The 11,442-nt window shown below is 38.9% G+C and overlaps 1 protein-coding gene across 4 annotated transcripts in view; it reads right to left on the bottom strand.

Moving 5' to 3' along the window:
• Positions 1-455: 455 nt before the first annotated feature.
• The window catches only part of LOC103478804 (SIM bHLH transcription factor 1), a 23,677-nt gene continuing 12,690 nt past the window's right edge, over positions 456-11,442 (bottom strand). For all 4 annotated transcript variants that reach the window (XM_008432858.2, XM_017309214.1, XM_017309216.1 and 1 more), the window contains 3 exons: positions 5,748-5,916; positions 3,076-3,469; positions 456-2,903 (listed from right to left, as the gene is read on the bottom strand). In XM_008432858.2, the coding sequence (XP_008431080.2) occupies positions 2,239-2,903; positions 3,076-3,469; positions 5,748-5,916 (1,228 nt within the window). In that variant the 3' untranslated portion in view covers positions 456-2,238. The remainder of the gene's footprint in view (positions 2,904-3,075; positions 3,470-5,747; positions 5,917-11,442) is intronic.

Raw genomic sequence — 11,442 nt, forward strand, 5'->3', positions numbered from 1 at the left:
ATCTGTGGTTAGCATACTTTTAATGAATACAACTCTCAGACCGATGGTCTTCTGAAATGATGCTATTGGACTGCTTCAGGTATGCATGTTGTTGGAGCTCATTCAGGCTTCCAACTTCGAATCTTCTGCCAGGGTCAGAGCATCAAAATCTTATTTAATTCCTGTCAAATAAAACTTTCTAATCACAGTTTTTTCTTATGCGAGTCTCCCCAGGTTGAATTGCAGCCAAGCCTATCCATGCAGTTTGTATGGATAGGCTTTACAAACTGCAAGGAGTCAGTGAACTGAAGTCACAAAACTTCAGTTGCAGTTTTATAGATGAAAATGGTGGCAGTTAATTTCCTCTTGGACACCGCTTTCAGACCAAACGTGGCACTTGCTGAGCTTTTTAGTATAGTATAGTATAGTATAGTATAATCTCCACTGAGGGAAAAAAATGCCTCAAGTCTATAATGGAAATTTTCATCAGATTTTATTACAAATGTCAATGTTTTAGACATTGCAGGACCAAAAAACCCAATAAAAGCAACAGATAGAAGCACAAGTCATCCCTGCAATCCCTTAATGATATTTTTTTTAAATCTGTCAAAATACACTCTGTTAAATTGAATCTGACTGCATTCATTTCAAACTCATTTTTCACATTTATGTGGAAATATTTATTCAATAAACACAGCTTTTGCACATGTACACATGAAAGGATTTTCTCTTCAAAGCATATTTATAGTAACACTATAAATAACTGAGTAATGAAACAGGTTTAGCAATCCAAATAAAAAAAACACACACTTGTATAATATAGGTTAACTTAGAAGCTGTCAGAAAAGGTAATCTTGACACTTGAAGCCAAGTTTATCAACAGTTTCTTCTGTGATCCATCATTGTAACCATGCCATTTGAGCTGCTTGGCCTGGCATCTCCTCACGTTGCACATGGACCCAATCTTCTTTAGGCCTCTTTCGATTATCAACATCTATAAATATCCAGTTATTCTTTCAGTATGAGCAGATCTCAATGTCAGATCATGTTTAATTTGTATTATGGCGGTCATGAGTGTATCTGTCCCTTTGTTTACCCTCTTCCTCAAAGATGAGTGAGAAAGCGCAGAAAATTGTTATGCATACAAGTGTGTGAGGGGATCAACTTGATCCAAAGCAGACATTGATAACTTTACATATCTCTAATTGTTGCAGTACAAAATTTTAGAAAGCTCATTGTGTGCTCTAGCAAATGAATTGACCACATCAACAGAACTCAGATTTTTTATACCATTATCTGACAAGAAAATCACACATACAAGATGAACACTTTCTAAAATGAATTGCTTGCGGGATAAACAGGGACAGTAACCAGACTACCTATAATTTTATTTTCCCAAATGTTAGAAATGTCGCAGGAAGACAGCTCTTTCACTTGCAGTTTTTCACTTCCTAGACGACTTCCCACCAACAGCTACTTCATTCAATCCGATAATGATACAGGCTGACCTGAATAAAAAACTCCTTGACTCTTGGCTTAACTTCAGAAATTGGAACATGGCTAGTTTTCAAGTTTTCACCTCAGTAATTACTGTAACACAATGGGGATGAAAATAGGCCTCTAAATGCCAAGAGAAGCTACCGTTTGATACTCTCTAACTGGCTCCTCATATTTTAGTGTGGGTTTAATAAATGTGTTGTAGTCAGGTCAGATGATCCTTTCGGTCTTAAAACAGGAAAAATAAAATACATAAACTTGGATGGAATTGTAAATGGCTTGTACTTGTACAGTGCCTTGTCAAATCCAGAGGACCCCAAAGAGCTTCACACTACATTCAGTCATCCACTCACACACACATTCACACACTGAGGTGGCAAGCTACTGGATAGTAACCACAGCTGCTTTGGGGCAGTCTGACAAAGGTGAGGCTGCCACCGAAACCTCAGACCAGCACCAGCAGGCAATGCGGGTGAAGTGTATTGCCCAAGGACACAACGACAGACTGAAATAAAATTATCTGTTAAGAGTTCAGGCACTGGTATTCTACTATGATTTCGTTATTTCATCTTGTGAATATTTTTCACACACTCAGAAATATATTAATTCCCTTAGGGAATTAATATATTCCCTTTATAGGGAATTAATATATTTCCTATAAAGGGAAATATATTAACCAGATAGCCAGCTTGTACAAGCTATGTCACTGTAGTCCCTTTGTGGGAGCTAATGCTACTGTTGGTGACAATGAATGACTGCCCTTTATGTCCAGAATTTTGTTCTCCTGGTACAAGAAAGTGATTGTAGTGTCTCAGTGCTAGCAGAAGTACAGTAGCCCCACAGGTTCTCAGGGTCATACAGGTGCTCCAGAGTGTAGCCTGTCAAGGAATATGAAGGATGTCTGTACACATATGATCGTGGGTGACTGTGAGAGGGGTAGAGTGCAGGTGCTGGTGTAGGTAAAGCTGTGCAGGCACCCAACCGACCAAATGGGTTGTGTAACTGCAAAGGAAGAGGATTCATGTCAGTCTGGTGGTAGTCTTTGGGCCTGTGCGAACACTCAGCACTAGGACTGCTAAATCTGGATAAAGGGGTAGGACTAGAAGCAGGGCTTATCACTTGGCTAAAACTTCGGCACACCATAGTTTGTAAGGACCGTTGAGTGTACTCAGAAGTAAAACCTGAAGCAGCACCCCTGTGAAGTCCATTGACAATGCCTGCAGGTGTATTTTCAAAGCTCTTGCATAGCTGCATTTGATTCTCTTCTTTCTTGATCATCTGCTGTGTGGCTCTTAACAGAGTCTCAATCTTACTGGGCTCCTCTGGGCTGCAGGAGTGGTGATCTGCTTGATACAGATCTCCTGAGTCACTGACTGAGCCTCCACCTGGAGAGCTGACTATGCTGTCTTCCTCCCAGTGGGCTCGGCCTGCAGAAAGAGAAAGAATTTGTGTTTTTACACAACAGTCAGAAGAATTAACTTGAATCAATATTACCGCACTTGACACAAGAGTCTCCTTTCTAGTTTTGGTCATACTATGTCCTATACTTTTGCTCACATATTTAGGTAGGGCATATTTAGCCATGTTGTAAGTCCTTACCTTGCTTGCTCTGGATTGCTGAGATGCTTGCCAAACTGCGATTGTATCCATCATGATTGTCCAAATACCTTTTACTCAGTGGTATAAAGGACTGGGCTGTGCTGAACCATGTATCCCTGCTGGTTGGTGGATCTCCAAGAAAATATCGACTTGCATCACATGGACCCCTCTCACAACTCTGCCCTTGACCATGTGTGTGGATGTGTGTGTCGATATCACTGGTGGTGTGGTGCTGCTCTTCAAATAAACTGCAGCAGAGACTCCGTGGATCAGATAAGTTTCTGTAGCTGTAAGAGGCTTCCATGTGTTCACTCAGCTGAGGGGAAGCTGAGTCTGTCAGAGGACTGCTTCCCCATGGACTGTCCAGGTCAGACTCTGTGTTGAAGCTAGGATACTGCAACATGGAGACAGAGTGCAAGAAGAAATATGTTAAGAAACTTGGCAAATAAAACTGTTGGGTTTCAGGATTTTATTTCAAAATGTAGGAATTCCTTTGAATGTTACTGTGGACAACAAACAAGTTTTAACATAAGCAAAAAAAAAAAAATAAAAATAAAAATCCTGTTTGAGTTTTTTGTAAAAACAATTAGCAAATACATCAATAAGCTATAGGTTAGAAAACCCAAACAGATCCACTGGGACATGCCAAACTTTTTTAGTGTTTGGCACCCATCCACAACAGCAAGCCCACTGCTGAAAGGTTTATCTGTCATGCTAAACACTTGGTTGTTAACGGTCAGATTTCTGTCCTGCTCCCTGTAGAAACTGAAGCGGCTTTTCGTCAAGAACTACTTTTGTAGTCCTTAACCTACTGGCTCAATTAGAACTCACAAAGGAGTCAGCTTTGCACAAATAAAAGAAATTGCATGTGCAATCACCCATTGTAGGTAAGATGAAGGTGAGGTCTGAATAGTGAGCTGGAACCAACTTAAATTGCAGTTTAAGAGAAATAACTTTTTTACATTTCTGTAACAGACACAAAAGAAGGATACATTTATGATCTTAGAATCCAAGAATAGATAACTGATAACTTTAAAAGAAAAAGGGAATCTTTTGAAAGAGGAAGAGACCATAGTTTTTCTACAAAATACCCATAATACCCAAATATTTTTAAAAATTTGGAAGTTGTGGTCAGAAGTTTACATACAATCATCATGTCTTAAATGTAATCATTTTAGGTTTTGTAATGTACAGCTGCGTAAGCTGTACATTTAGCAGGGATCCCTAATTATAAAACAATAGTGGTGATTTTTTTTTCACCACTATTCAACTCTTTTTGCTTATTTTTGTGCCCTTAGTACACTTTTGAACAATACGTAAACTGGTTAGAAAAAAAATAAACATAAAAAATGACACATAAATGGACATAGTTGAACACTCGCCTAAGGTTGCTGAGAGAGGGTATTGTAGCGAGAGGAACACGGCAGCAGATTATCTTTATCACGGCTATCACAGGGAGGCTTCCCTGTGATAAAGATAATCAGGAGGAGAATTACAGCAGTAGTAATTCAGAATAGCTTTGAAGATTTTATATGGAGACTGGCAGGCAGCGATGAAGAGATGAAGAGAATGTGAATGCTGTTGGGGTGCAGTGGTGCATGTTGGAGCCACAACATGCACCACTGCTCATCATCTGCTCAACACTTGTTTTGTGATAAACAACGAGGACCAGTAGAGTAGATGGACATTGGAAAGATTCACATAATGTTTATTGTAATGACGGAAGAAGGAAGTTGGATTGTGACATGACCAGATAGAAGGGATGGAGTTAGGCAATGTGAAATTATAGGAATGCATATGACCAAGAGTGTCTGTGTGGAGGACAGTAATGCCAATGCATAATGTTGCAGATGTCCGACTCGGGTGTTTTTTAAGACTGCGGAGATCTGTGGTGAAGTAGAGTGACAGCATGGTCTGGGTGTCACTCATGGTCTGGTGGATGGATGTAGCTAAATTTGTGACATTTGGTTGAAGGAGGACCATGGGCTGTACCTGAAGCGTAGGAATGGTGGTATAGGCTTCTGATATTCAGTTTCAAATTTAACAAATTGTGCTCTCCGTTCAGTTAGTTTTTATTGGAAGATATCTTCAAAGACAAAAGTATTTATTTTCTGGAATGAGTTTATGTGATTTAAGATTTAGAAAATTGTGCAAGAAGTGCAATCAACAATTTGCCGATGGTTTCATTTGTTGCACAAGGTGCCCTTTTTTTAAAACTTGAAAACCTGCGCCTCAAAATGTCTGTGCACATCACTGTTGAACTGTGTTGAACCAGGCACACATCTAAAAGTTGCAGGACACTGACCCTCAAAGATGGGATTTGAGGACCCCTGTTCTAGAACTCTCAGCATCTCCTTTTTAAATTAAAATTTTCATATATGTATATATCTGAGTCTCTATGTACAATATTGACCTTGTATGGATTGTATGAATTTCCTTAAATTGTTAAAAACAATATTAATGTCATGGCCACAGTGGTTGTGTGTAATACACTGACTAGAACTGTAAATATTATTAGGATTGAATAAGTCATTTTCATTTACATAACATGCTGCTTGTGGTCTATCTGCTTTCAGAAACCGTTTTATTGCAATGACCCCAGTTCACTCATTTGCAGCACAACCTGTAACCTGTAATCTGAATGGTATTGCAACAAAACACAGAAATCTCACCTGAGTGTATGGTGAAAGTCTAGATTTGGTCTTGAGCCGGATCACTCTGCTTTTGAGGGTTTTGCAGTTCTCTGGAAGGCTGTTGGTGACACTATTGGTGCTGAACATGAAGGAGGCCTTGGATGTAACCTGATCCAGAGAAAACTGAAGACCTTTATATTCTGCTTCCCTAACAAAAAAAGCACAAAAGTTTTGGTCAGTAACTACACAAAGAGGTTTCCCAGGACCATGGCTATTTATTAAAGGTCATAAACAGTTCTTGTATACCTGTGCGTTTTCTTCTAGGTGAAGAAAATCCTCACCATCTGTTGGAAATTAAAGCCTAATCATGGAGCTTAAAAACGCAGCATGTGAAGTGCCGCGTTTTTGTGTCTGTATGAGCATAACTGCTGGGAAGAACTGGGATGTGTTAAGAAGGCTGTAGCTGCTGTTGGGAAACTTGTTTTACCAGAAGGATTGCAGCAAGGCCTTTAGCAAACAATCCACAGTGGAAAAGCTGTCCTATCAAATACATAGGGAGATTAAGATCTGTGTCTGGATAATCAGGCATCTCACTACTGGGAAATGGGAATCGATTTCTTGCCTAAGTGTTATTACCATCCAGGATGGTTTGAGGCAACAAAAAAACCTGGATGAGCATTACTTGAGAAAAATAGTGATTCATTCTACATGCATGTCACCTTTACACGGTGACGCAGCTGCACTCAGTAGAAACTGCAGCTGCATATAGCTTCCACTAACAACTGAAGCAGTTACTATGCTGCTAAGAAAAGTTATAAAATCAGGTTTTCAAAAACAAAATAGAGAGAGGGAGAGAGAAAAAGGCAAGAGTGTTAATTTATAACCCAGTTTTTCTCCAAGAGAAGTGAATAGACTGTGAGATTATCAACTATTTAGCTACAGACTACTGTTTGCCTCCATTTCACTAGCATTTAATGAATTAAGAAAACAAATAACCAACATATTCATATATTTAACTTGTTCCCTGTGCCTTTTACCACTTAACAACAGAGGAGTCAGTCAGCAGCAGTTATAACCCACGTCCCTCCTGACCCGTCCTCTCCTAAGTGAAATTAAAGCTGCAGTAACTTTTATAAAAAATTGTTTTTTTTTCACATATTTTTAAAAAATTGTCATTATGTTTGTGACAGCATGGTATGAGAGGTAATCTGTGAAAAATCTATTTTCTCTGTTTTCTCCCAGTGCTAGAAACAATCAGTCAGTGGCAGGAGAGTTTTAGTGCTGTCAATCACAATCTCATGTGGTGCTGCTCATCCTTCCTCCCCCTTGATTTGTGCCATGCTGCAGCTAGCATARCACAGAGCTGTGCAGATTCAAACTGTGAATGCTCAGTTTAGTTAGCATAGCTACCAATGATGGCAGATAAACAGTTTCTTGTAGAGGTGTGCCGATTGATCGGCCACCGATCATAATCGGCCGGTGATCGCCGATCACGGTCTGTTGTCGCCGATCACACAAACCGATCACCTGCATCTCATTTTGCAGCCTGCCTGTGCAGCTGGTTTCCTCTTTCCTTCACACTGCGCAAGCGCGCAGCAACAAATCCTAATTGATGTCTGTGGAACCATGACGCATTGAGTGAATGGGGAAGTTTGCTGTTGCAGCGGAAAATTGAAGCACGTGGGGTGAAGCATGTCAAAATGCATCAACACGACGAATCTAATATGACATAAAAACAATGCCATACTTGACGAGTTTGGCTACATTGAGGCTCACTGCAGTAAAAAAGACATATGGAGGATCAGATAGCAGGTAAAGCAGCACACAGCTACACTCATTCGGGATAAGCATGACTGTCACAAATAATCTGGAAAATTATTGAAGTCTTCGAGCTGCGATGTAAGACGCTGGTTCTGCTCTCGCTAGTGAACCGCTGCTCACACCGAACCTCTGCTTAAAGCTGCAGCATCTAACTTAAAAAATAATAAATTTTACATACGTATTAAAACTTTCGCTGTCCTAACATGAGACAGATAATCTCTGAAAAAGTAATCGATCTCTTCCCTGTTCTGCATAATTACTCCGCTCAGTCAGAAACAGCCAATCAGAACTAGCAGTAATCAGCCGCAGATCAGGAAGTTTTCATTCAGTAACTCCGATTGTTTATTGTAATGGATCCTGTATTTGCCTTTGAATGTTAAGTTTTATACTTAAATTTTTTGGCAATGTTGAGAGGTTTTATTTAGACTTTTTGCATTATTTAGCCTCTTCAGAGCCTTTATATGTTTTCACTCTGTTAAAGATAGTATTACTGATAGCAGTACAATTTGCACAATGCCTGTTTTGTTTTTCTTGGAAAAAGTTATTAAAAACAAGTTTTTGTCTAAATTACGGTGAATTCATGGTTCCTTTTTCTACATAATCCAATCGGTAGTGCTTATTATAAAAAAAATAATAATTATGTGATCGGTATCGGTGATCGGTATCGGTGATCGGCCCTCATGGGTGATCGGAATCGGCAGGAAAAAACCTGATCGGCACATCTCTAGTTTCTTGTAATGATAAATTGTTTCTCCACCACCATTAGCATATTTAGTGGTGATGAATGAGGCTAATTGACAGTGCTAAGAGCATCCTACTAGTTCTGATTGGTTGTTTTGGTCAGAACGGTGCATTAGTTTAACCAGTAATAGTAATTCAGGAAGGAGATGGAGGAGATTGATTGTTTTCACAGATTATCTGTCTCATAACAAACTGCTACGACATGGTGACAGCTTTAACAAATATGGAGAAAACATATTTTTTATTAAAGTTATCGACTGCTGCTTGAATAAAATGCAACTACATAGTATTTTTGAGAAGTTTGTATTGCTTTATGTGTAGTTGCACATTGCTTTTGACTGTTGCTCATGGTGAGAGACATTTCAGTATCTAAAACTAATATCAGAAATTTAAGCAACCTACTTGCATACTGGATGTGGACTGTTAAATTCATGAGCAGTAAATATTGTGCTAATTATCAGTATTGAACCGAAGAAAGTAAAACAGATGCAAGCCTTTAAAATTGTGATGCTTTTTATGGATCAAAGAGATTCAAAAATTGACTCCACAACTGCAGAGTAAGAGTCAGCAACGAGCTAGCCAGACAGTAAAGTGAAAGCGATATATTTATAGTTTTCTCCTCTTACCACAGCAATCACTTATTAATAATCGCAAAAATAAACATTAAGCCTAAAACCATACCACTGCAACAAAATGAATGTTTTGCTCTGTGTGGGAAATATTTCAGTGTTTTTTAGGGGCGTTGTTGTCAGTTGCTATGGCAACGAGTGCCAATGCAGAGCGAGAAAGACGTGGTTTTGAGTTGTACTTAAACTGTTTTTCCCTTTGCTGTGGGGCATAGCACGAAATTAATTATACCTAAATTTCCAAGTTTCATTGTTAACAGAATTATTCTACCGCGGCAGTGCGGCCATGCATGGTATGTAAAAGAATTGTCTTTTTGACTTCCAGCATTGTCTGCATGCGCGAAATAAGAAATTTCCTTATGTAAATAACATGCAGGTGGTCTACATTTGTATATCTGATTATGATTAATCAGATATACAGTGAGGTGCCTCACCAGCTTTGCACCTCACTGCACGTCACTGATATATATATATAAAAGAAGAAGCTGCCTAAGCTGGGGACTGTGTGTATGCCATACCCACACTGTATCTTTTACGAATAAACTGGTGCAGATCCTGAGTCCAGTGTGACGTCGTTTACCCTTTTAACAACTGTTATACAGAGCACCTTCTCCCAGTCTCTCACAAAGTCATTAATATGTTCATTGGCAAACTTGAGGCGGGCCTGGATGCGAGCCTTCTTGAGCAGAGGAGCCTTGCATGCTCTGCAGGCTATGGTCTCAGCCAGTGGTTTTTTAGAGGCTGTGGTCCCAGCTGCCTTGAGATCATTAACCAGTTCCTCCAGTATGGCTGATCTTTCAACTTTCTCAAGATCAATAAGACTCCATGAGGCGACATCTTGCATGGAGCTCCAGGCCTAGGTTAATTGACAGTAATGCACTTCTTACACTTCCAAATAATTGCACCAACAGTTGTCAGCTTCTCATTCAGCTTCTTACTTATTTATGGCTTAGTAACCCATTCCAGTCTTGTGTAACTCAACAATTTTGTCCCTGACATCTTTAGACAGCTCTTTAGTCTTGCCATGGTGGAGATGTTGGCGTGTCACTGAGTCGTCTTCTTCTTCTTTTGATTTTTATTGGCGGCTGGCATCCAACTTAAGGTGCATTTACCGCCACCTACCAGACTGGAGTGTGGTCATCAGTGATGTCAGAGGGAATTTAACCCACCTCAATGATGTGTATGATGTGCAAATTCACATCTTAACACACTCATTAAATATATGTATGAATGCATGAGCATGTACTGGCATACCCACACATACTTACACATATTCTAAATACGACTCATTAACCCAGTGTTATTTAAGAACCTAAATAAGAGATTTCTAACTAAATTTGATTTATTACCTAATAGATTGATCATAGACAGTCCTATATTCTTTCTGCTTAGTAATGATTTTAGAAGCTGACGTTCCTCTGAGTATTTATCACATTCTAACAAGACATGCTCCACTGTTTCCATCTGATTGCAATAATTACAAGCCCCAGTCTCATGCTTTCCTATTTTAAAGAGCGAACTGTTAAGTCCAGAATGTCCAATTCTAAGTCGAGTCATAACTACTTCCTCTCTCCGCCTTCTACTCAGACAATTACTACCTCCCACACTCTTTTGAATTGCATATAGTTGTCTCCCATTATCATGGTTATCCCATTGCTCCTGCCAAATCTTAATCATTTCTTTTTGAATAATAGATTTACCCTCATTTTTCTTAAAGGAATATTCAAATGAACAATTTCTGATTTCAAGGCCTGCTTAGCTAGAATATCTACTTCCTCATTTCCTTCAATACCTGCATGTGCAGGAATCCAGACAAATCGGACCAAGCATTTCTTGCTATGTAGATGAACTAATAATTGGAATATTCTTAATATTACATCTAATCTGCAAGATTTGCCAGATTTAATACTTAATAATGCTGCTTGACTATCTGATACTATAATAAATGTACTTTCTTCTCTAAAGTCATTATCAAGCAACCATTCTAAGGCTAAAAATAATGGCTGCTAATTCAATTGTAAAAACAGCTAAATGATCAGATGTTCTCCTCTTAATCAAGACTTTATGGTGCGGGATATTTATTGCTGCCCCAGTTCTACCACTATTTGGATCTTTAGATCCATCTGTGTATATGACTATGCTGTCTTTATAACTTTCAAAATATCTATGAACTACAACCCATTCTGGAGTCTTTCCCTTTTTAAGAATTTCCCTTAATTGAAGATCAACTTCTGGAGATATAAATAACCATGGTGGAATTTCAGACTGAGGATCTGTAACACTATACTTGAACATAGTTAAACCAAGATGTTTTGCCTTTATGTCCCCAATCCATTCAAAACTATTACAATTTAATTTATGATGTTCCCAACAATCCTTCAGCACCATCTTAGCTGGATGATTATACTTATGTCCTTGAAGGTTCATCCAGTACATACATTAGTTTCAACCTTCTTAATCTTAACGGAAGTTCACCAGTTTCTACTTGTAGAGCAGCTAAAGATGATGTTCTGAAAGCCCCACAACAAATTCTCAATCCTTGTGTT

Source organism: Poecilia reticulata, linkage group LG16 (genome assembly GCF_000633615.1).
Source record: "Poecilia reticulata strain Guanapo linkage group LG16, Guppy_female_1.0+MT, whole genome shotgun sequence".
NCBI lineage: Eukaryota > Metazoa > Chordata > Actinopteri > Cyprinodontiformes > Poeciliidae > Poecilia > Poecilia reticulata.